At 28.0% G+C, this 23,613-nt stretch overlaps 1 protein-coding gene and 1 pseudogene across 4 annotated transcripts in view; both read left to right on the forward strand.

The window, feature by feature from the left end:
- The first annotated feature begins 3,810 nt into the window (after positions 1-3,810).
- Positions 3,811-7,905, forward strand: LOC101509327 (serine/threonine/tyrosine-protein kinase HT1-like). Of its 3 annotated transcripts, XM_073370153.1 has the most exons (5): positions 3,811-4,004; positions 4,286-4,947; positions 5,026-5,496; positions 5,905-6,360; positions 7,487-7,905. In XM_073370153.1, exons 2-5 carry the CDS (start codon positions 4,735-4,737, stop codon positions 7,757-7,759), a joined length of 1,413 nt encoding a protein of 470 aa, XP_073226254.1. In that variant the 5' UTR covers positions 3,811-4,004; positions 4,286-4,734; the 3' UTR covers positions 7,760-7,905. The 3 variants fall into 3 exon arrangements, with proteins under 3 accessions (XP_073226254.1, XP_004505066.1, XP_027191598.1); XM_004505009.4 differs by having other exon boundaries at positions 3,820-4,004; positions 4,286-5,496; XM_027335797.2 differs by lacking the exon at positions 3,811-4,004 and having other exon boundaries at positions 4,121-5,496.
- Positions 7,906-23,442: 15,537 nt separating this feature from the next.
- The window catches only part of LOC101509641 (uncharacterized), a 2,978-nt pseudogene continuing 2,807 nt past the window's right edge, over positions 23,443-23,613 (forward strand). Inside the window, exon 1 of the transcript XR_012163562.1 lies at positions 23,443-23,613. This exon is cut by the window's right edge and continues 509 nt beyond it. The product of XR_012163562.1 is annotated as an uncharacterized protein (transcript).

Genomic DNA, 23,613 nt, shown 5'->3' on the forward strand with positions numbered 1-23,613 from the left:
ATTTTTTAACCAAAAAAATGGCGATGTGGCATGCTTCAAAAATCGTGGCATATGATATGATGATGTAAAATGATTAACACTCTTCAAATCACAATAAAACCATTTAAAAATTAGGCTTTCAACTTCAAAAAAAATTCATTTTTGTAATTTAATTAATAATATATGAATAATTATACATTTAGATGATTTTATATCATGAAACTGTATGTTGCATAATTTAAAATACGTCAAATTGTCATTTTTTAGTTTATATAAAAGGATTATTTTCGTGAGTTAATGAAAATAAAGGACCACAACTACAATTAAGCTTAATTTTTATAATATGGACTCATTTGTTTTAGATTTAAAAAAAAATTGATTTTAATATTCCATAATTTAAATGTTATCTTTTAGATAGTTTTAAGAAAATGAAAAAATGTCTTGCGTTTGTCAATCGTAGTTAAAATATATATTTTTTAAATAAGTTAATTACAAAAAATGATTTTTTGTTTATAAATTACTAAAACCAACTTCTCAAAAAGTTAATTTTTAGATTTCATTTAGAAAAAAGCTGTAACAAATCCAATCTTTCAAAAGTGGTTTTTTTTTTTTAATTTAAAAAAAAAAAAGAGATAAACACATCTCTAATTCAAAATACCAAACTTAAATTTAGAATGTTCAATTATGATGGAACAGTCGCCAATATATCAAATGCATTAATTCATTATGACCTTAAACCAATCATCTCTCATAGATGAAGAAGAAAAGAGGTTCTAAGAAGAAGTTGATGAGTGGGCAACGTGTTGTATTGTGTTATGTTATAATTTGAAACTACACTAAAATTATGCGAGGAGTAGAAACTCCTCTAACATCATCAACCAACAAATGTGAAAGCATATGTGGACAATAATTATAAAATATGCATCCATCAATAATCACACCCAATTTTGGCAAGAGCATCTGCACAAGCATTTATTTCACGATATGAATGACAAATCCTTACTTCTCATTTCATCTCAAGGAGAATTTGAATATGCTGAAAGATGCGCCAAGCTATAGTACTCACACCGCACCTATTTGTAAGGATTTTAACAACCCCTTCTGAATCAACATACAGTTCCACAGCTAGAAAACTCTTGTTCCTTGCCAACTTCAAGCCCTCCATTACCTCAAATCTTTGGAGAAACCACAATCTAATTACCTTGATAATCCCGAAACAAACTGCCACACCCAGCACGCAGTTGTAATTCAGATGAACTTAAAATTGATCACATACAAAGCAGGGTGTTAGATTGCAGAAAACCAAGAACTTATCATTGATATTTGATAAGATTTAATTAATTTGAATTTCGAAAAACAAATTTCTACTTAAGCGATAATTATAGGAATTGTTAACATTATTTTATAGGTAATATATGTATTTGGAAAAGAATATAACGTTTTTATAGAATTAAATATGTCAATTGGTGTATCATTTTCTACTTGTAGTATCTCTCTTAGAATTTTAAGTTATACAAATAAATTTAATTCATCAATGCCTGAGTTGTCCTTATGATTTAAAAAATGTTCAAGATTAATGCAATTTTCTTTTGATTTTTCATGATCCAATAATTTAAAATTTCTTGATATTAATTAGAAAACCAAAAATACCTACATACAAATTAAATTGTTCAAATCTATAAGATATTATTTGAAATACCTACATACAAATCCAACACAGATTCAACACAGATTCAACAATAGAACCTAATCAATAAGATATTATTTGAAATAATTTTTTTTTTAGTTTCTGCTTTAGCCAAATAGAAATGGTTGATCTTACTACAATTGAAAAAAAAAAAAGACTAACAATTTAGAATATAAATATTTACTTAGTACTTATCAGATGAAAAAGAAACGAATAAATTAAAAACACATGCCTGAATATATTATGGCCACTAACAAGAGCTCATCACACAAGCAAAATTCAAAACGAAAAATCAAATCAAATCAAGGAATAAGTATGTAGGGTCAAATTGAAAAAACAATTATTTTGTGGGGTTGATAGCAAAGTTTCAGATAAATATTTCAATATGATATTTTAATAGACATTTTTAGTGAAAAATAATGCATTTAATATAAGATGTTTTTTAGTGAAAAGCAATGTCCTTTATAATGAAAAGATGCTTACAACGGTATACTATATTCATCATAAATAGTTGTACAATCAAAACAATTATCAATTCAAATAATAATTATGCCAAAAATTAGAAATTAAAAGTTTATTGGAGAATTTTTATGTGCATAGTTAAAGAATTTTTGTAATATATTATTGGGCCATACAGCATAAACTACATTTAATTAGTTTGGATTGAATAAGATATTGAGCATTCTAAGATGCATCCCACAGCTGTACCTGTGACTCCCACAGCTGTACCTGCCCCCCAAGACACATGAGAAGACAATTTATAATAGGTTTTCAAAACTGATAGTTTTAGAAGTTTCAAAATTGATAGTTTTAGAAGTTTCAAATTTTCAAAACTTTTGGAAGTTTTTAATTTTCAAAACAAGGATTACATTTCAAAAATTTGAAAAGTTTCCAAATTTGGAAAGTTTCAAAAGTTTCTAAATCTGGAAAGCTTCAAAAATTTCTAAATCTGGAAAGCTTCGAAAGTTTCCAAATATAAAAAATTTCAAAATTTTTCTATTTATAAAGTTTTGAATTGTTCGAAAGTTTCAAAATATTTGGAATTTTCTATTTCATAAGTTTCGAATATTCTGGAAATTTTATGTTTCAGAACTTTGAAGATTTTGAAAGTTTCGAAGGTTAAGGTAATTTTGCTAAAGTTGCTAAATTTTAGGTTGATTGGATTGACAAATTTAAGTGTGGGGTGCAGATAGAATCCTCTAAGATATTTTATAGAAATTATCCAAATCGAATCAAACCATAATACTTGTATGGTCCATCTATTAGATATGATAAGAAACATGATGATGATATAACTATCGTATCATATAGTATTCTCAATTATTATCATAAATATGAGTTGGATTGCATACCTGCTTGATAGTATAAAAACAATAATATACTTAGTCATCTTTTATAAAATATAATTTAAAATAAATAAATTTGAAAACTAATAAAATGTAAATTTAATGACAATAAAATTTGATATCCAAATTTAAAATAAAATATTAATAGTTAATTTTAAAAAATATGTATAATTTTATCACAAAAGTAACAAACACATAACATAATAAAATAATGATATAATATATTATCATATATACATCAAATACAATATAAGATAATAAAATAATGATATAATATATTATCATATATACATCAAATACAATATAAGATGATATTTATCTTATTACTATCTTATCTTAACTCTATTTTGTTTTTACATAAAAAAAAAACACTTTTTATATTTGGATCTAATAGTTTGTAAAAAATGTTAATATATATCAAAAATAAAAAATTTATATTAAAAATGAATTTTTTCTCAAAAATTATACATTGTATTTTTATAATTACTATTTATAAAATGCTTAACATATTCCCTAATTTGCATGAGCCTGGTTGTTTTTCTTCAAAACTAATCTAAACTGCTCCATGATCTAGTTGAGTCACTCCGCTCCAACTCCAACTGCCTAATTTTGCTAGGTTAAAAAAACTATAAAACAATGAAAAAACCTATTCGCCACTCTACCCCACCAAAGGTACCCACCTCATCATCAGCGATTCTCGTCCAAGTTAACAATAACAACACTACTCCATCTGCATTATTGGAGAATCTACGGCCACTATTTCCAGCGTGTGTCATACGACCAAGTACCATTTCACATTCACATTGACCAATTCCAAAATTCTATTAAATAATAATAATATTAAATTCAAAAATAATAAGAATATCATAGTTTAATTCCCCACCATCTCTCTCTCCGTGGAAAATATTACTAGGCGCAAGATTTTTCTATCCCCTTTGTAGCACGCCGATTTGATTTCTCTCTACCTCAGTGAACACCTCATGACTTTTTAGGTAATATATACTATTTTACTAACATCTTTTTCTTCCTTGTAATGTGAAAATGTTTTTCCTTTTTTTTTTTTAATTATATATTCCTTTTATGTTTGTCATTCTTTAAATTAATCATTATTATTGCTATTGATTAATGTAGTCAATGGGAAGCAATCATGGCTGTTACCGCATTAATAGTATCAATATGAATTAAATAAACATTATTTTATTGTCATGATTTGATTTTGATGTAAAAAATTTGTCATGTAGTTTTTTAATCTGGTATATGGTGTGATTTCCAGGTATTTACGGAAGGTAGGGTTTGACTTTGTTAGCAGTGGAGGTTACGGAAGGACAAGTTTTTTGATTCATCAACGTTTCTGTTAAGTCTTGACCACTACACATGTTTGTTGTCTTTTAATTCAGATTTTTTTGGTGCTTTCAACATTGAATGGAATTGGATCTGTTGTCTCAGATCAATTCATTCTTGCCTGTTTTTGATTGGTTTGAATGGTTCTCTCATATCATGTGGGAAAATTTTCATTTTTCATGATTCCAAATTTGTGCCCCCTTAATGTTTGTTGATGGGTCTGAATAAATATAGTACCTATGAAGAACATTTTGAGAGAATTGAGGACTACCCTTTTGGTTCTGAGTCTTTTTATGAGATAGTGGATAAGTAAAGTGTGATTTTTTTATAGCTGCAAGGTGTCTTTTGAAAGTTTTCTTCTGAAGCTTTTGGAATAATAAGATGGATGAAACTAGTAGTTCTTGGATAAGGAGGACGAAATTCTCTCACACCGTGTGTCACCGATTGGATTATTCAAGAATTGGCTCTTTCATTATTCGGCCAGAGGCAGTGCAGAATCCGGATCTGAGAGTAAGGTCAGCAGCATCATCAGCTGCGTCATCAACAGCAGCATCAGCACCTCCTGTTGTTTCTAAGGTTTCAAAGGTTTCAAAGGTTCGGAAGAATCCTATAACTAATAAACAGAGATCTTTATCTCCTTTGCCTGAATCCTCTCTTTCTGAAACCTTTAAGGAAGCCAAGCATGAACAGAAGAGGTTCTCGACGCCAGGTCCAAGGAGAAAAGAGCAGGATACAAGAATCATGGGGAAGCTACTGAACAAGGATTCTCAAGTGTCCAATTCTAAATCGCCTCATAGAAGTCCAAGCAATTACTTTGCATCAATGAAATTCAGTGACAAGTCAAAGAACCGCAAGGACTCGGGATGGACAAAGTATTTCGACCACGGTGGAGGAAAGGTTACCGCTGTGGAAACGGCTGAAGAATGGAATGTTGACCTCTCTAAGCTCTTTGTTGGTCTTAGGTTTGCTTACGGGGCTCATAGTAGGCTTTACCATGGTATGTATGAGGACGAACCTGTTGCAGTGAAAATTATCAGGGTCCCAGATGATGACGAAAATGGCACGTTGGCTGCTAGATTAGAGAAACAATTCATTGCAGAAGTCACACTTTTATCTCGCCTCCACCATCAAAATGTTCTTAAGGTAATTAAATCCAATCATTTCTCTTCTTTTACCTGCATATTCTTATTATGTTGTTTTCAAGTTTTTTCACCTCAATTATGATAAGGTTGGCCAAAACATTATACACATGTCATAATTTTTTATGGAAGAACATCGCCACAAGCACTTAAAAAGTTGTCTTTAGCTTTGTGCAGAACTATTTGTTATTCTTGTTGAATACAAGGTTGGCATATACATTATTTTGTAATTATTATTGGACTTGATTCTTTAGTTTTGTTGAAATAATCGGCTATAAGAAATAAGCATACTACTTTGTACGTCATTTGTTGTACATCTTTGTCTGATTATGCAGTCCTACTTGACAAATTTACTCTAATAAGGAAGGTAATATGTCCATGTTTTCTCATATATCTTGATCTGATTGCACAGTTTGTAGCAGCATGCAGAAAGCCACCTGTTTATTGTGTTATCACAGAATATCTATCGGAAGGTTCCTTGAGGGCTTATTTGCATAAGTTGGAGGGAAAAACAATTCCTCTACAAAAGCTAATTGCTTTTTCTCTGGATATTGCTCATGGAATGGAATATATACACTCTCAAGGTGTCATTCATCGAGACCTTAAACCCGAGAACATTCTTATCAATGGAGACTTTCACCTCAAAATTGCTGATTTTGGCATTGCTTGTGAGGAAGCATACCACGACTTACTCGCTGATGACCCTGGTACCTACCGCTGGATGGCACCTGAGATGATCAAACGAAAGTCCTATGGGAGAAAGGTTGATGTATATAGTTTTGGGCTTATCTTATGGGAGATGCTTAATGGTACAATACCATATGAAGATATGACTCCCATCCAGGCTGCTTATGCTGTAGTAAATAAGGTATGCTCCTTTGCAATTATGTTGTGTGAATCTGTGATATCAATATCGAAACCTCTTTAATATTATAACATTATTCTTCGTTGCCATTACAGCATTCTTTATGAACTTATAAGTTAATTTTTGTGCACAATGCATGGAATCCCGTATAATAATAGGAAAACTTCCATGACCCCTTCTCTCCTTCCAAACACCGCTGCTTCTATGATATCTAATCTTTTTGAGTTGGTGGTTGTTTCTAACCTCTTTGAATGATCAGCATATCAGTGATGCAAGCTGGACTTGTGTTCAGTTAATGATTTACTTTGCTCCTCAATAACTTATGTACTCTTCAATACCACAATTTTTTTTATGAATATAAACAATATTCTCACATGTGTACCGGGTTCTTGGCTTGTTCTCTTCCTGGGAAATGTTTCAGCCTTCAAATCTTACGCTTAATTTGATTAAAATTACTTTTTTTTTTCCAATGATTCATTCACTTAATTATAAAGTTCTGTTGAAGTCGTAGTTGCCAAAAGTTATGATTTCCAGAGGAAGAGGAGGCTTTTTTTCCTGGGTTTCACTTTTTGAGGATATCAAACATAACTGCTAGTTTGTAACCCTTTGATGTCACGAAAGAATATGTTTTATAGCAAAACCAAATGCAAATTTGAGATTTAGCCAAATCCTTGGCGAGATATCTCCTTTGCTTTTAAAGCAACCATGGAGTAATAGAATAACGAATAATTATATCTATCCATCTTTGGTGTGTTTGTTGAACTGATTCAGAAAGAAAATTGCTTCTTATAAAAATTGTTTCTTAAACAAACATGAATTAGTTTATATGAAATTATTACACATGCCTCTGTTTTTTTTAGTGATGTAGCATCATTTTAGCTGATAGATTACTTAGAATGGAGCTTAATGAATTTGTAGGATCATCAAATATCAGTAATTGCGGAAAAGGTTTTGCTATTGAAAGGTTTCATGTCATTTCATTTTTTATTGGCAGTTTATGCATCTGATTTTGAATAAAAAATAAAGTTTGTCAGCTGTCTTGTGTATATTATTTATTTATTCTCTCTTGAAACTAAAATGACACGGTTTACATATGCAATTCTAATACTCCCTGTGATTTGGTATTCAGAAATCCAGGCCTGTTATTCCTTCAAACTGCCCACCTGCAATGAGAGCTTTAATTGAGCAATGTTGGTCCTTGAATCCGGAAAAAAGGCCCGAGTTCTGGCAGGTTGTTAAGGTGTTACAGCAATTTGAATCTTCGCTTGCTCATGAAGGAACAATTTCCCTGCTGCAAAACCCTTTTTGCCAAGATCATAAAAAGGGGCTTCACCATTGGATTCAAAAGCTCAGTCCTTCACATCAAAGCAGTGGTCCTGTGCCTAAACCAAAATTTTCATGAATCTTGAGTGGCCTGACTTTTGTAGTACTTTAGGTCCATTGTAATTAATATTGAATGGTTTAAATCTTCAAAGAAGTTTTTTTTATAGGTTTTCTGTCACTTTATAACATTATTCATATGAGAGTAAATCAATATTAGGATTTGTACATTGAGGTCGTAGCATATTTTATTTTCTATGTCTTGCATATCACTAATGATAAAGTTATTGTGCCGTAGCAATAGTTTTATCTTTTCTCCAATGTCAAAATTTTAATTCTATATTTTTAATGTTTCATTTTTGTTTATTTGTTGCAATGCCCTATGCATACTCAACCAGTGACAGGTTTTTCAAAACTGTTCATTTTGCTTTCTTAGTAGCAATCTATCATAATGTGTGTAGGTTAAATAATCATGTACAATTTTTTTTGATAAAAAATTGAATTAGTAGAGACACTCCGTCATGCAGAGAGAACCACCTACTAATACAAAAAAAATCAATATTTATAAATTCTTTTCTATCAGGAGAAATTTCTCAACTAACTTCTGTTGGTCCTACAATTCAAATTCAAATAATAGAAGTGTGAATGGTAGGTCCAACAATCATGTAAAGAGTAAGATACTTATTATTGTTAAGATCACGGGTATTAAAGTAATTGGAGGATTTATGCATTTTTATACTTTTTGAATATCTTGGTACTTTGTAGATCACAGGTATAAGCTTCTGTATCCATGTGACATTAAACAAGATTTTTTTGTTCTTTAGTTTTGGGATGTGCATGTACTCTACAAATTCCAACTACCTTTGAATTCAACTAACTTGTGCACAATAAGACAATAAATTATTCTGTCAATCAATGGTAAAGTATGTAAAATTCATTAGTTGGTCGCTGTTTGTTAAGCTTTGTGCAAGAGTCACATTCAGTACCCTTTCACGTCATTCACTGTATTTGTTGTGATGGCATTGTTTTTTAACACTTTTACATGAGTGAGTTAAGTATGTGCAATGAATCTGCAGGTGGTTGCATGTGATTTCCAAAATTATATTCATAATTTTAAACACGGCCCGGATGGTCCAGGCAAATGACTGGAAAGTCGACCCGGTAATACTCAGCCGGGTTACTAGTTAGACCAGCCCGACCCGGTTTGAACACAGGAGTGACTTGACAAAGTCAAAGTTGAAAATGGTTTAATTACTAGGTCAAGTTTGTTTGTGTCAATTGTTATATATTATTGACAATTATCCTACAGATCTTTAATCTTATTTATTTATTTTTTCATATAAATTATTTATTTTGTAAAATATACACAAAGTAATTTTTTTTATTAAAAAATATCTAGGTGGTAAGCCACGTTAGCATTTTTCTTCACCAACATCATCTCATTCCTATCAAAATTCAAAATTTAGTTTCAACACCATTTTATATGTATTATTTCTTTTTTGACTGGAAATCGTTAATGTATATTTGGAAATTAGTATGAAGGTGCTAACATCCAAACAATTACACTATTCATTTTTTTAGACTAACAATCATACTATTCATGTTAGCTGTAAAATTGAATTAGGCGTAATTTGACCATAGGCTATGTCAAAACAAATTGTGAATGTCATGGTGTCATTATTTTGTTGAAATGCAGTGTATTTGCTGACTTTTGATTTCTCAAATTGTGACTTTTGATTTTGTGACATGTACCCTCCCTTGTTCTATGACATCATTTCTTGATGTCGTTTTTTCTCATCTTTTATATTCTCAAAAGTGAATTCATCAACACAAATGTGTATTTTGACACAAAAAATATTTATAAATTGATCAATTCATATAATATTTGAGAGTAGGAGAAGAAGCTTTCTCTTTCTTTAGTCCATCCCAATAGACATTTTTTGAGTTAAAAATTTTGAATTGGGCTTTCTCTGTTCCAAATGACATAGTCGTAAACAAATTTTGGGCTCTTTAGTAACAACAAGACAACCCGACAACTAAAGAAAGCAACAAGACAGCACCCCAAAACGCACCCAAAAAAATATTTCATTGTCAGACATTTTTTATGTGATTTTTTAAATAAATAAAAAATTGGAAAAAATGAATTTTTTTATTAATTAAAATGACGATCATTTTACTACTTTTCTCAAAAGGAACTTGCACATCGTCCATTGAAGTTACAAATTAAATTCTTACCATTGAATTGACACGTTATTTTTACAATAAATTTAATTTTATTAAAATTTATATACAATGGCATTTAACATTCAATTATATTTTTTTACTCAATATATTTATTTATATTATCATTAAAATATTATATCAATAATAATAATAATTTGTTCGAAATAATAATAGTAATAAATATTAATATTATAATAAAGATAAAATAATCAACTACAATTATGATTGCAATGTTTGTGTACATAGTAATACAGTACTGGGTGACACTTTCATTAACTTCCATACATATATTTTAATCATTCTATAATGGTTAAAAATATGTGTGAATTAATGTTATATATACTTTAATAAAAATAGAATATAATTCTAGCGGTATATTCCGAATTCTCTTTTGAATTAATGTTATATATACATAATTCCTCATATTTTGAAAGCAAAAAATAGAGTAAACAAATATAACGTGTCACTACTGTAACATAAAAACCACAAAATAAACATAAGTACAAAACAAATGTATTATATATGAAGAAACTATAAGATCAAGATCGACAATCATTAGGTGAACGAAAAGACGCAGCTTATAATGTCGGAGTCGGCGCCAATACTAAAATCCTAGAGCTAAATTACTCATTTTTGTAGTAACAACATTATACTCTTATTAGAATTTTTCGTATGAAGAAACTTGCACACCAGCTCCAGATGTACATAGCAACGCAAGTCACAAGACAGCCATCATATGATACAACTTGATTAATCATAAAACCATTCCTACTTTCACCAGAAAGAAAAAACCACATTGGAAAATGTGTGATATATAAAGCATTCAAGCTATATATACAACACTAGAATAATCAGCATCCGATGTCATAGAACAATAGCTTCAAATTGAATCAAAGAAATTGAGACCTGAATTTTGTATCTTCCTAGCCATAATGCACTTCCACGAGGTCAATGCCATAAGGGCGATATTCCCACTTTCATAAACACCAAACAAGTGTCACCTACATCAAATCAGTTTTTTTTTAAAGCACGTATGTTATTTTTTTGAATCAATTGATTTTTGCTTTAAAATCAATCTAAATTGTAATGCAAACACCCTTAAATGTGAATTGATTAAGAGGTTTGCTAAATTGATCTTGAAATAATTCTTACGAGGGAGCTAACAAACCTCCTAATCAATCTAAATGGTACGTAAATATAAAACACTTCTATTTTTTTTAATAGTATTTATATTTTATTAGATTTTAAATTTATATATTTTAAATTAAACATGAAACACTTCTATTTTTTAATAGTATTTATATTTTATTAGATTTTAAATTTATATATTTTAAATTATATTTTATAAAAATATCTCAAATCATATTTAAAATAAAAAATTTAATTAAAAAAAATATTCATAATATAATAGTGTTTACGATTAATGTATCATATTTTATAAATTCATCAAACATTATATCTCTTATTATATCAACAGACTAACTTTAAAAACACATAACATATTTTTTTGTTTTTAAAGAAAAAATAAATCATACCGTAATTAATTTACAACTATGAAATCTTGAATTTAAATGTAAAATAATATTTAAGATATAACACATTTAAACACCACCAAATGGCTATTTATCCTTTAATTTTTTAAAGTGTTGTTCGGCATCTTTTGTTACCGTTGCACTCAGAAATCTTAAGATGCCACCAATGAGGTGATGGTATGGGTTGTAGCCATCGGCTTTTGACTTGGATAAGTACAATGATGAAAATTGAAAAGTAAAGTAAGACAGTTTTGGATAATACTCAAACTTAAAAACAAATGCCATTTTTAATGGGGTTGTCACAAATGCGTCAATGCATTAGTTTTTGTACTGTGCTCATCCTGAATTATAAATTTTTTTTTTGAAGTTGATAATATGATTATTTATGATTAATTTATATAAAATAATTATTATTTATTTGATGATATATTATTCACTTTAGAAAACTAAATTCAATTTGTTGTAGGCTCTAAGGAATAAAAATAGGATAGACTGAAATAAAGCTTTCTTGTGAGCAATACAATATATTTTTCAATATATTCTTTTGTTTTTTATTTAAAATTTTAAAATATTCTACTTCAAAAAATATAGTAAAATGTTCTAATTTTTGAATTTTTATTAAGGTACAATTTTTAGATGCAATCCTGTGACCAAAAAAAAAATAGAAGTAATAGTTGGTCATTATACACATTTTTTCTTCTTCATTCTTTTACATTGATTGATACAATAAATAATTTAAAATATAAAATATAAAATAATTATAGAAATTGAGTAGAATTGTAGTAACATCTAGACACTATTTAACAATTCTCTCATAGTTAGCTTAATTTGCTGTCTATTCACTTTTAACTGATTATTATTATTTGTGATATTGCAAATAAATTAATAATTTTTTTCTATTTTGCAGTCAATTTTTTCTCATTTTACTATCAATTTTATTTATTAAAATATAAATTAGTATATGTTCAATTGTTTAACCATTGTAGCATGTTCAATTATTTTAGTATGTACACTTTTTGTTTGTTCATGATATTTTTAAATTATTAAAAATAAAAAATACATTTACTTACATTAGAAATAAAATAGACGTTAAGAATAATATGTAAAATATATATATGGATTATATTAGTTATCAAATCATAATCTAATTTATTGTTTGAGGTTACTCTATCATTGTCTAATTTATTGTCAAAATATTACCGATAACTCTATTTAATTTCTAGAATTTTTTTGTTTTTACCAATTTAAGTTAATTTATATTATTATTAATAAATAATATTTTAAATTAATTATTTATCATTTTTGTTTATTTTGTCAATTAATATAAAAAAAATGAAGAAAAATATGTGCGTTGAAGGTCACCCCTAATTTTATTTTGCTTCACGCATTTCCATAATACGATCTAATAAAAAAATAAAAAATATAGTATATATTTTTTTTAAAATGGAATATTTTGAAAAAAAATATATATAAAATAAAAATCCTGAACAACGTCATGTTTCTATTATTTTGTGGAGAAAAAAGAAATACTTATTCTGATGGAGATCTATTATGAGACATTAACTTCTTTAAGGTCCGTTCTTGTGAATTTCTTATTTTTTAATTTAAAAATCAATTTCAAAATCAAAGTTAAATGGGGTGTTAATTATAAATTAGTTTATTTATTTATTTATTATTTAAATAATTAAATATATTTTTAGTCCGTTTAAAACTATAACATTTTAGTTTTAGTCTTTACTATTAAATAAACATATATTTTTAAGTCTATATTTTCATTACTTCTACCTTGAATTTTTAAATTTATTTTTATTTATACGAACTTAAAAAAATTTAAATTTTTGTACAAGAACTCTTTATAATGTTATAAACATACTTAAGAAAAATCATTCAAAAATTCTAAATTGAAGGAGGATTAATCATGTTTTATTTCAACATAGATTAAAAATATTTTGTGTATAATTTTGCAATGACTAAAAACTATATTTTTATTTCATAGAGACTAAAATTAAAATGTTGAATACACATAGCAATGGAGCGAGGGTGTGTTTTGCCTCCTCCACACCCTCACTCGATTAGTCAAAGAAAATCTACATTCATCTTTTTTTTTTTTTATCATATGTAAAATTTAAGTTTCTATTCTTTCTTACGACACGATTAAGATTTCCATGTCCGCACCAACATCTATTTATATATATAAAATAAAAAATTTAAAAGTCATATTTATTTTAATTAATATAATAAAATAATTATTATTATACAATTATAAAATTAAATGAATATTAAAATAATATTTTCTATAGAGAAGAGATTATAACTTTTAATATATAAAAAAATATTAAATATATTAAATATGTACATGTATATAAAATTTAAAAATGACAATAATATTACTAGTTGAATACGTTATGGGGCAGGTGCAGAGTAATATCAACACCTTAAATCCATCCATATTGTTGAGTTTTAATTCCATAGAAAATCCGCATTCACATCCAATTAAAGTGAATTTTTTTCACTCAAATCGAGACTGGTTAGAATGGATACCCATGATTGCAGACTGTGTTGTCGTTCATAATGTTACAGTTTTTTAAGACATCTTAATATTTGACCATTTTTAGTATATCAAATTAAATCCTAATGAGTTCCTAACATCAATAAATCAATCATTTCAAACAAACTAAGTTCTTAAAATCAGTAAATTATAACATCCTAACATCACAATTTAATATTCTAACATAATTTTTTTTGTTTTTGAGTCATCTCTAATTGGAACATGTGTTAATCTTTTAGTTGCACATATTAAACATCGACGCAATAATAAATTGCATTATAAATATATTAAATTATATATACTATACTAAATTATATTATTCATAAAATAAATTATTTATGAACATATTCATTCCACAATCTAGCGGTAAAAATAAAAATTTTGATAATTATTTTCAACTCCTAACACATCCGGTAGTGATATTTCAACAAAATAATTATACTTTTAAAATATTTAACACATGTTAGCAAGACTCTTTTGTAAATTGCAAATAAATATCCTGACAGTACTTAAATGCACATCGGTGACCGTGAGTGTCCGCTAAAAAATATAATTAAATCTATAATAAATAAACATATACTATATACGATAATACAAAATTGTTAAATATATATAAGTTTTTCAAAATTATTTTAACTTAGTAGCGATCCCCACAAGTTGAGGTTTTTTAAGCTGCATTAATTTGTTTTAATAAGATACTATTAATTATACTACATTTTTTTCTACAATTTGTAACAAATATCAATATAATAAAAACATAAATTGATAATATCTCTTAAAAAATAAATATGTAAAATAATTCAAACCTGCAGTAAATTTATAATTATAATCAACTATTTTAATTTTTAAATTACGGAGATCTTATATAAGCACGTATATAGTAATTGTTATGTGGGGATCAACAAGTAGTCCTCTCCAACAACTTCGACCATATGAATACCAAATCTATTTTTCAAAACACATGATTTTTTGACACAAATTTCAGCATTAAACTCTGTATAAATGGCGGTTTTGATTCTTTTTATTAATTATTATTTTCAAAATACTACTAATGTATGACATCTCAGTCAGGCAATGCAAATTGTTTATATGGAAACACGATGCAAACACCCAAATCCAAATCACTTGGATTTTTGTAATATTCATCCAAGACTCTAAAAATTGTTCACATTGGTCATCACTTACACAACACAATTTGAACTCAGCAATTTTAATAGTGAACCTCTCCTTGTATACCAACTCATCTTTAAGCACTACGTACATATATCATCTTGTTTTCACTCAATTTTGGAGAGTTGATAATCTTAGAGAGGTAGAAAAAGTAGAGTTTTTTTTTAGAGGACCCACACCCCAAGAAAAAAATTCAATTCAAGTGTAAATATTTATGTGTTAAAGTGTGATATGTGTGGACCATTCAAGGAAAAAATTGTGTGCTATATGGGACTACCTGCATAATTCAACTAAAATTCAACTAAAGTGAATTATTTAAGAAGCACATATTATATTGTTGAAGATGTTCTAAAGTACCCCTTTGAGATGCTCTAAAGTGAGTTGCATCTTGTTAAGATGAAAGTAGCTCAAGCTAAAAAAGTCTAAGATTAAAATGTTGGTCGGTTTAAATAAATACAAAGAGTTTAATAATATTGTTGTTGTTATATAGTTCTCACTCCGTCCTAAAATAATTATCATATTTATAAAAATATTTGTCATAAAATAATTATTATTTTTAATTTACAATATAATGTTAATTATCATATTTTAATTATATAATTTAATTAATATTTTGTGTATCACTCTCAAGTTATAATTTTTTATTATGTATTTATGACAATAAAAATAATCTAATAGTTGATGCGAATAGTTTTGTAAAATTATTATTCTATTTTATTAATTTATTATTTATTTTAATCAATTTGAAATTGTCAAATGCGATGATTATTTTGAGATAAAATAAATAATAAAATTTTATATGATGTGCTAAAATTATATACAAACTTATCATCTACAAAATTTAAGCTTAATGACGTATAGAAACGTTTTGAGTTTGCAAATTTATCTACTAATAACAAATTTTAAAGGATAAATCTTATTTTTATCTATTAAATTGTTACAAAAATTGGGATATGTGAGATTATATTGTAAATCTTTAAATTAGACTAATAAATTATATTTAGTTTTTCAAGTTCATTAAACACTTATAAAAGAATTTACATTTGCATTTCTTTAATAATATTAGTTGAGATTGAATTCACAGTACATCGAATTTAATACATGTCTTTTATTATTAGACTATATCATTCATGTTTTAAAAAAAAGTCTATTCCACATAAAAATAAAAGTTTCTATAACTAATACTTTATTCTTTTACACTTAATTTTTAACTGTGATAGGATCTATATATAACTAAAGTATTTTAAAACTTTTGAATTTTTCTTAACCTATGGTCCCTAGAAAAAATAGATCTTGCTAGTCCAAAGTTTAGTTGAGATGCTCTACCTAAAGTTCAAAGTCAAAGGTTGACAAAAAAAAAATTGGAACTCTAAATTTTTTATTGATTCAACATTTAAGTTTTAAAGTTTGAAATCAATGTTGTAATGCTGATCAACTATTCTTACCATTGCAATAGCGATACTTCCTCCGAACTCAAATATCAATATATCTAAATCCCATCGTGCTTACTACTATTTTCCCCCTAACCTCTAAGTCTTCTCCCTTTTTTCCGGCTACCGAAACTACAAAAGTCCTCTAAACAATTCATCTATAAATTTTTGTTGACATTTCAATAAGTCATTAACTAAAAAAACAATTCCCTGAGTCGTTAATAAGTAAGCTTTTTGAAACCCACCCAATTTAATCAATTAATATCGTAATATTTATCAATGTCAATTATTATCTATAGCATACAATTAAATTAGATGCAAATGAGCCGAGTTGAGTCGAACATAAGTTCAATTTGGCTCAACTCGACAAGAATTGGTTTAACTGGAAATTCAACTCGAGTTTGTCACGAAATTATTTTTCAACTCTATTCAAGTTTACGGACAACTCGCTTCGCTCGATAGTTCTAATCAAATAAACCAAAAGACAAAATTGTTAGTGAAAAAGTATTTTTAAATGCAATCTTTTGGTTAATGTTTTGATGATAACAAATACATATAAATAAAGAACAACTATTCCCTAACTATATATGTTAAGTGTGTAGATTAAAGAAAACAATTATGTTAATAACTATTCAAAGTAGCCTAGATTACAAGTACTTTAGAGATCCTCTATTGGAGTAAAAACGTAAAAGAAATACTACAGAAGCAAGCGCATCAAAACATGTTTCGCCATAGTAGGATATATCCTCTGGTAATTTGTCAACAAGATTTGGTAAATTTTGCATTCCAAAAGTAGTGAAAAAGCATCTATGATATATTGTCTTTGATGGTTCAAGTAGTGAACTGCCACAACTGATTCTGCCTCAGATATAGTTCTGCTCAAATTGTCTCTGCTACATCTGCCTCTGATGAAGCAAATCAGACTCTACTAAAGTCTATCTCTGATGAAGCAAACAAGACATTGTTAAGTCTGCCTCTGATGAAGCAAGCAAGACTTTGTTAAGTATGCCTCTGTAAAGCGAGCAAACTTATGAACAAACTGCCTCTCACCAATTGCCTATGATATATTATCTTTGGAGATGAATCAATCGTCTGATTACCTCTGCCTCTAATAAACCCAATTCAATTATGTTCCTATGCCTTTGATACTCAAGCAAAATAATAATTCTTATGCCCTCTAGGTCTAACAAGAATCCTTCTACATGTGCCTCTGATAATCTCATCAAGCGTCTGACTCATAACTATTATGTATCATATGGAAAATCAATGTTATAATAAAGTCAACACTTAGAGAAAAGTAAATGTCTCTTGTAAAAAGTCAACATGGAATAAGTCAATACTTATGGTAAAAGTTAACGCTCTGACAAGAGGACAAAATATAATGCAGAAAGGAATGCACTGCCTCTGATTATCAACAATGCCTCTGATTATCTACCTTTGATTACCAATATTGCTTCTCGTCAATTAATACTACTTCTAGTTATTGCCTCTTGTCAAGAAATCATGTTTCTGATGTTCTTGCCTCATGTCAACTAAACTTGCTTCTGGTACCCGTAATTTTGGTTAATAAATCATGACTCTGGTACTCCAACCTCTAATCAAGAAATCATGATTCTTGTATTATTATATCTGGTCAAGAAATCATGATTCTAGTGTTCTTGCATTTGGTCAATAAATCATGCTTTTGATGTTCTTGCCTATGGTCAAGAAAGTATACTTCTGGCACTCGTGCTTCTTGTCAAGAAAACACAATTTTTGTGTTCCTACCTCTAGTCAAGAAATAATGCTTATGATGTTCTTGCATTTGATCACGAAATCATGCTTATGGTTGTTTTGTGCATCTGATCAAGTACTTCAGCTTCTTATTGTTTTTTGTTTTTGATCAAGTACTTCTACTTCTAATTGTTTTATACTTATGCTATACAGTTTGATTTATTCTCAAATGATCTATTGTTGAATTCAAATGAAACACCATGTTGAAGGACATAAGGCCATTCTATAAAGTACACAAGGCCATTATATGAAGGACATTCATCCCTCCCTTGAAGGATAAAGGCAATGTTGTAATTGATTATGTAAAAGAACATGTATTTTGAACTGAAAGATGATGATAATAACTTGCAACATTTTAAAAGAGAAACAAACACAACACAACAAGAAAAACACATCAAAAAGCCATAAATGAAAAATCATCTCGGTAGAGAGTTACTAGAATTGATGTTAATTAGTCAAAATGTTTTCATACACTTGAACTGATATATGATTAAATATGTAAGATCCTCACAATGAGAGATAGAATCTTAGAATCATACTTTGTGTGAAATCAGAAACAAACTAGAATTGATGCAAACTCGTCAAAATGTTTTCATACACTTGAAATGATATATGATTGAATTTGTAAGATCCTCTCAATGAGAGTTAGAATCCTAAAAACAAACTTTGTGTCAATTTAAACACAAACTTGAACTGATGTAAATTACCCCGTTAGTGGAAACAACACTCATGAACCTCAACGACAGTTTTCCAGAATATTGAAGAATGGTTTTGACGACAACAGTCTGAAGAGACTAGAGAAAGAATACTTAAAGCTTAAAGAGGCAGAATAAACAATACTTGTAAATCCTGGAGAGGCTGGAGAAAAAAATACTCAAAGCCTTTAGAAGTAGAGTAAATAATACTCGTAAAGCCCATAGAGGCTGGAGAAAGACTACTCAAGGTTTGAAGATGCATAATAAATAATACTTGTATCCTATTGTTACAATAGTGGATTAAATCTTCTACAGTACTGAGATAAAATCTTTCTGTAAGGGGCGAACTAGAAGTAACAATTGTTGTGTTGTGAACTAGTATAAAAATATATATGTCTTTCTCTTTCACTATTTCTTTTATCTTAGTTCTTTATGATTCAACTTTATTTTCACTAAATCTGATTTATAAGAGTAAGTTGAATGTTTTGATAAAGAAAATTTTTGTGTAAAGAAATCGAAGTATAATCTAAAAATGGCATACACAATTCAAACTCTCCCTTTCTTGTATTTTCCATCACCTTCAATTGATATCAAAGTCTGTTATCTTGATTAAGCACTTTATTAAGAAAATTGTTTGAAATAGTATTTTTTTTTTAATATTTTCTTCAATGTGTTTATCTCCTTCAAAACACAGTTTACCAAAATATGGATGAAACGACTATTTTTGCTTTTATAAAAAAATAGATGAAGTCCTCTTGTTGGCCATTTTTTTTGTCAACTTCATCTTCTTTTCAAAGTCTTTTTTGTATTTGTGCTTTTCTTGTAAATCACTATTCAATGACAAATTGGATAAAGTTGGCATCCTTTTGTAAGGCATAGTGAATTACTAAGTGAGAATAGTCTATTTACTAATACTCATCATCTGATAGAAAGAAATATTAGTGAATTAACTATAATTGTTAGTGCAAAATAATGGAAACATTTCAACAATGAACCTAACCAATCAGGGATAAGTTTTCCAAAAACTTCAATGATCTGTGATGTATTTCAAATGTGCAAGTAACCATTTAAAAGAAATTATCAGTAGTGGAACCTCTCTCCCAACAACACAAATTCAGAAAGATGAATGGCAACAAGTTAAAGATCATAATCATACCAAAGGTTAAAGGATATAGTCAAGCATCAGTGTTTAAACCAAGAATGCTTCAAATGGATAGATCAATCATAATCAATCATTTGATCACCATAATTTAAGATGAAGAATCAAACACAAGTATAATAGTTGAAACAAGACTATCCTCAAAAAATCTTGAAATGCAAGAGGACCAAAACTCTCTTGGAAGATTATCTTTTGATCCCTCAAACTAAGAGAACTTTGAAATAAAATTGAGTTTAATAACTCACCATTTGTTCAAACTCATGAGTATATCAGAATCTTAAAAGAACTATCTTGGCAAATCCTCTAACTACAAGGTCTGGAGTCATTCCTCTCACTGCTCAAGGATAAAATACTTGCCTCTGGTGCGTAACGTGTTTGATTCATCATTTGAGATTGACATTTACAAAATCAAAGCACTATAACAAAAGGGTTGCATATTCTGAGTCATAAGAAATATCATAACTAAGATAAATCATCCTCTGGTTAGAAGATCATCTGATTAGAAAAGCCCAACAAAATTTGGTAAGACATGTAAAAGAGCAAATGCAAAATCATCCTCGTGTGTCTTTGTCAGGTATCATGTACTTTACTTCATAATTTTTTTATGCACTTGTTTGTGTTTACTTATACGTTCTCGCATTGTGTGTGCCTATGTTTTTTTTTTTTTTTCTCATGGCATATCTTGAGTCAGTATTGTTTTTTCAATCTTGGTTTATGTTGTGATGTCCTCATTCTATCATCTTTCTTTGTTCATCCAAAAATCTATTTTTCCTCTTATCTATCCTCTCTGCCTATTTAAATCTTTCTCTCCTCCAACAATTTTTCAAAACCATCCATTTCTCTCGTAAGTTCTTTTTATTCCAAAAATTGCTTTTATTTAAACTATCATAAACTTGAAATCCTCTAGGAAAAATCAAATATATATATATATATATATATATATATATATATATATATATCATTTTCTTTATCAAGTCTTCATCTTCCTAAATGATCATCTTCTTATATTGTACTCTCAAAGACTTTAGAATCTTCTTAAAACACGAACTACTCAACCAGAAGGGTGAAAAGTTCAGAGATCCTAAATTCGTTACATATGTGAACTATAATCAACAAGATGTATTATCCAAAAAAGTTCACAAAATACATTTAAAGGTTAATTTGTGGAACCCTTGGGTATGAAGGTATCCTTCTTTCTCCAAGTACCTTGAATACAAGGAGAAAGTAATAAAAAGAACAAGGGCATTGGAGGGTTTGTGCCTCCATTGAGTATGAGATTTATAAGTGTTGAACATAATTAAATAACCACCTTTGAGCAATAATATAACACTATAAACAATTTTATTTGCCTTCATGGTATGAATAAAAAATATATACATTATTTCTAATTTTTAAATGACACATGTTTTATTTCAAAACAAAATTTATAAATCAAAATATTAATACCGGAAGTAGTTGATTTGAGCAACAAATGCAATAATATCTCACATTAGACTCGTTGCAATTTTTTTACAATGTTAGAGATGAAGTTTGGGTTCCCTATAAACAATGAAGTTGTATGTCTTTTTAGCAACTTTCAAATCATATAAAAATGTTAGTTTTTTGAAATATTTTTATTTCATTTCAAAATAACATTTATAATACTTTCAACATTATTTTCAAACAATTTAATATTTACACCTAAAAAATTATATAAAATTGGTGATATATATATATATATATATATATATATATATATGGTTCATTAATCAAACAATTCGAATTATACATAGCTCAAGTTCAACCCATTTATTTAGCGAATTCATTTTTCAACTCAAGTTTGATTCATGAGCCAAGTTCAACGAGCTAATTATCAAATTAAATGTCGAACTATTTTCGAGTTGGTTCGACTCATTGACAGACTTAGATTAAATGATTGAAACTACAATAAAATCTCATTTAACTCATTGGATTGAAAATAACACCTATCGTTAACTCTAAAGTAATGCATTGATGTATTATTGATAAAATGCAACGATCTTCCTACTAATGAAATATCATTTACATATTGCTTTGTAACATATCATTTATCTTTAACTATAATTCTTGCATAGGTACACTCATTTACTTGTATTACTTAATACTTGATGTAATTATCTAAGTGTTCTACATCATTTGCTAGAAAGGAAATGAACTCATTTATGCACTTTTTTTTATAGATGCTACGTAAATTTTAATTATTAAACATTTTCAATTTTCAATGCATCATTAATATTATGTCATTTTCGATGCACATTAATACCGAATTACTTTTTAGAAACCATTAATATTTTATCACTCTCAATGCACAATTAATTTACAAGAATTCTCGATGTACATATTTATAAATCTACGTGACAATTAATCGTTAGTCATTTTCAATTCATAATTAATGTGCAGTCATTCTCAATGCACCATTAATGTATAGTCATTCTCAATACACCATTAATGTTCAATATTTGTTAATGCTTTTAATATTTTTTTAATTGTACTCTTTAATTAATAATACTTGTATTACTTCCAAATTAATATCATCTACTTTTTTGTTTTGGTATTAGAAGATATCATAATTACGATAATAATTAACTGACACAATTGTGAGGTTCTGAATTCAAACTCGAGACAAGACGTCGAATCTAACAATATTTATATTTGTATTTTTCAGTTGAGTTATAACCTAAAGACTAATATAATTTATTTTATATTAATGATAATAGTGAATAAATCAATAATTAATAAAAATAATTTAATAAAAATATTATTCTATCCATATATTTATTTATTTATTAAAGATTTAGATCATCTCATTTTAGTATCTCATATTCTCTCTCATATTAAGAGAGATAGAGATACAAATACTTTTTTGTATATCATATAATTTTTATAAAAATTATTTTTATGTTGCTTAAATATTTGTCTCTCAACATTAGGGAAAAAAGAAAAGAAAATGTAATTTTTTTTAATACATGTGAAATCTTAAATTACCCATTATTATAGTACAAATGAAGCATCATTAATAAGTGTGAAATTTTAGAGAGCACAATGCAGAGATACTCGTTAGTGTAACCATTTATCGAGTCTGTATTTGAAGTAGAAGGGAGTATTTAATTTACCAATTGTTTTCCTAGTTTTCAGTACACCCTTCCCAAATTTCTGCTGAGCTAGCACTAAAAATCAAAATAAAAAAAACAATTTAATTTCACAAAATTTGTATACACATGAACAAAAACGGCAATGAATTTGGGCATAAGCTCCTATAAATGAACCCTCTTGCTCACATAACTCCAACATCACTTCCCAGTTCTCACTCTCTTAAACAGAGAAATGGCCAAAACCCTAACATTACTGTTACTCTTACTCCAACTAACCTCTTTCACTGTCTTTTCTG

The sequence above is a fragment of the Cicer arietinum genome, chromosome 6 (genome assembly GCF_000331145.2).
Source record: "Cicer arietinum cultivar CDC Frontier isolate Library 1 chromosome 6, Cicar.CDCFrontier_v2.0, whole genome shotgun sequence".
Classification (NCBI taxonomy): Eukaryota; Viridiplantae; Streptophyta; class Magnoliopsida; order Fabales; family Fabaceae; genus Cicer; species Cicer arietinum.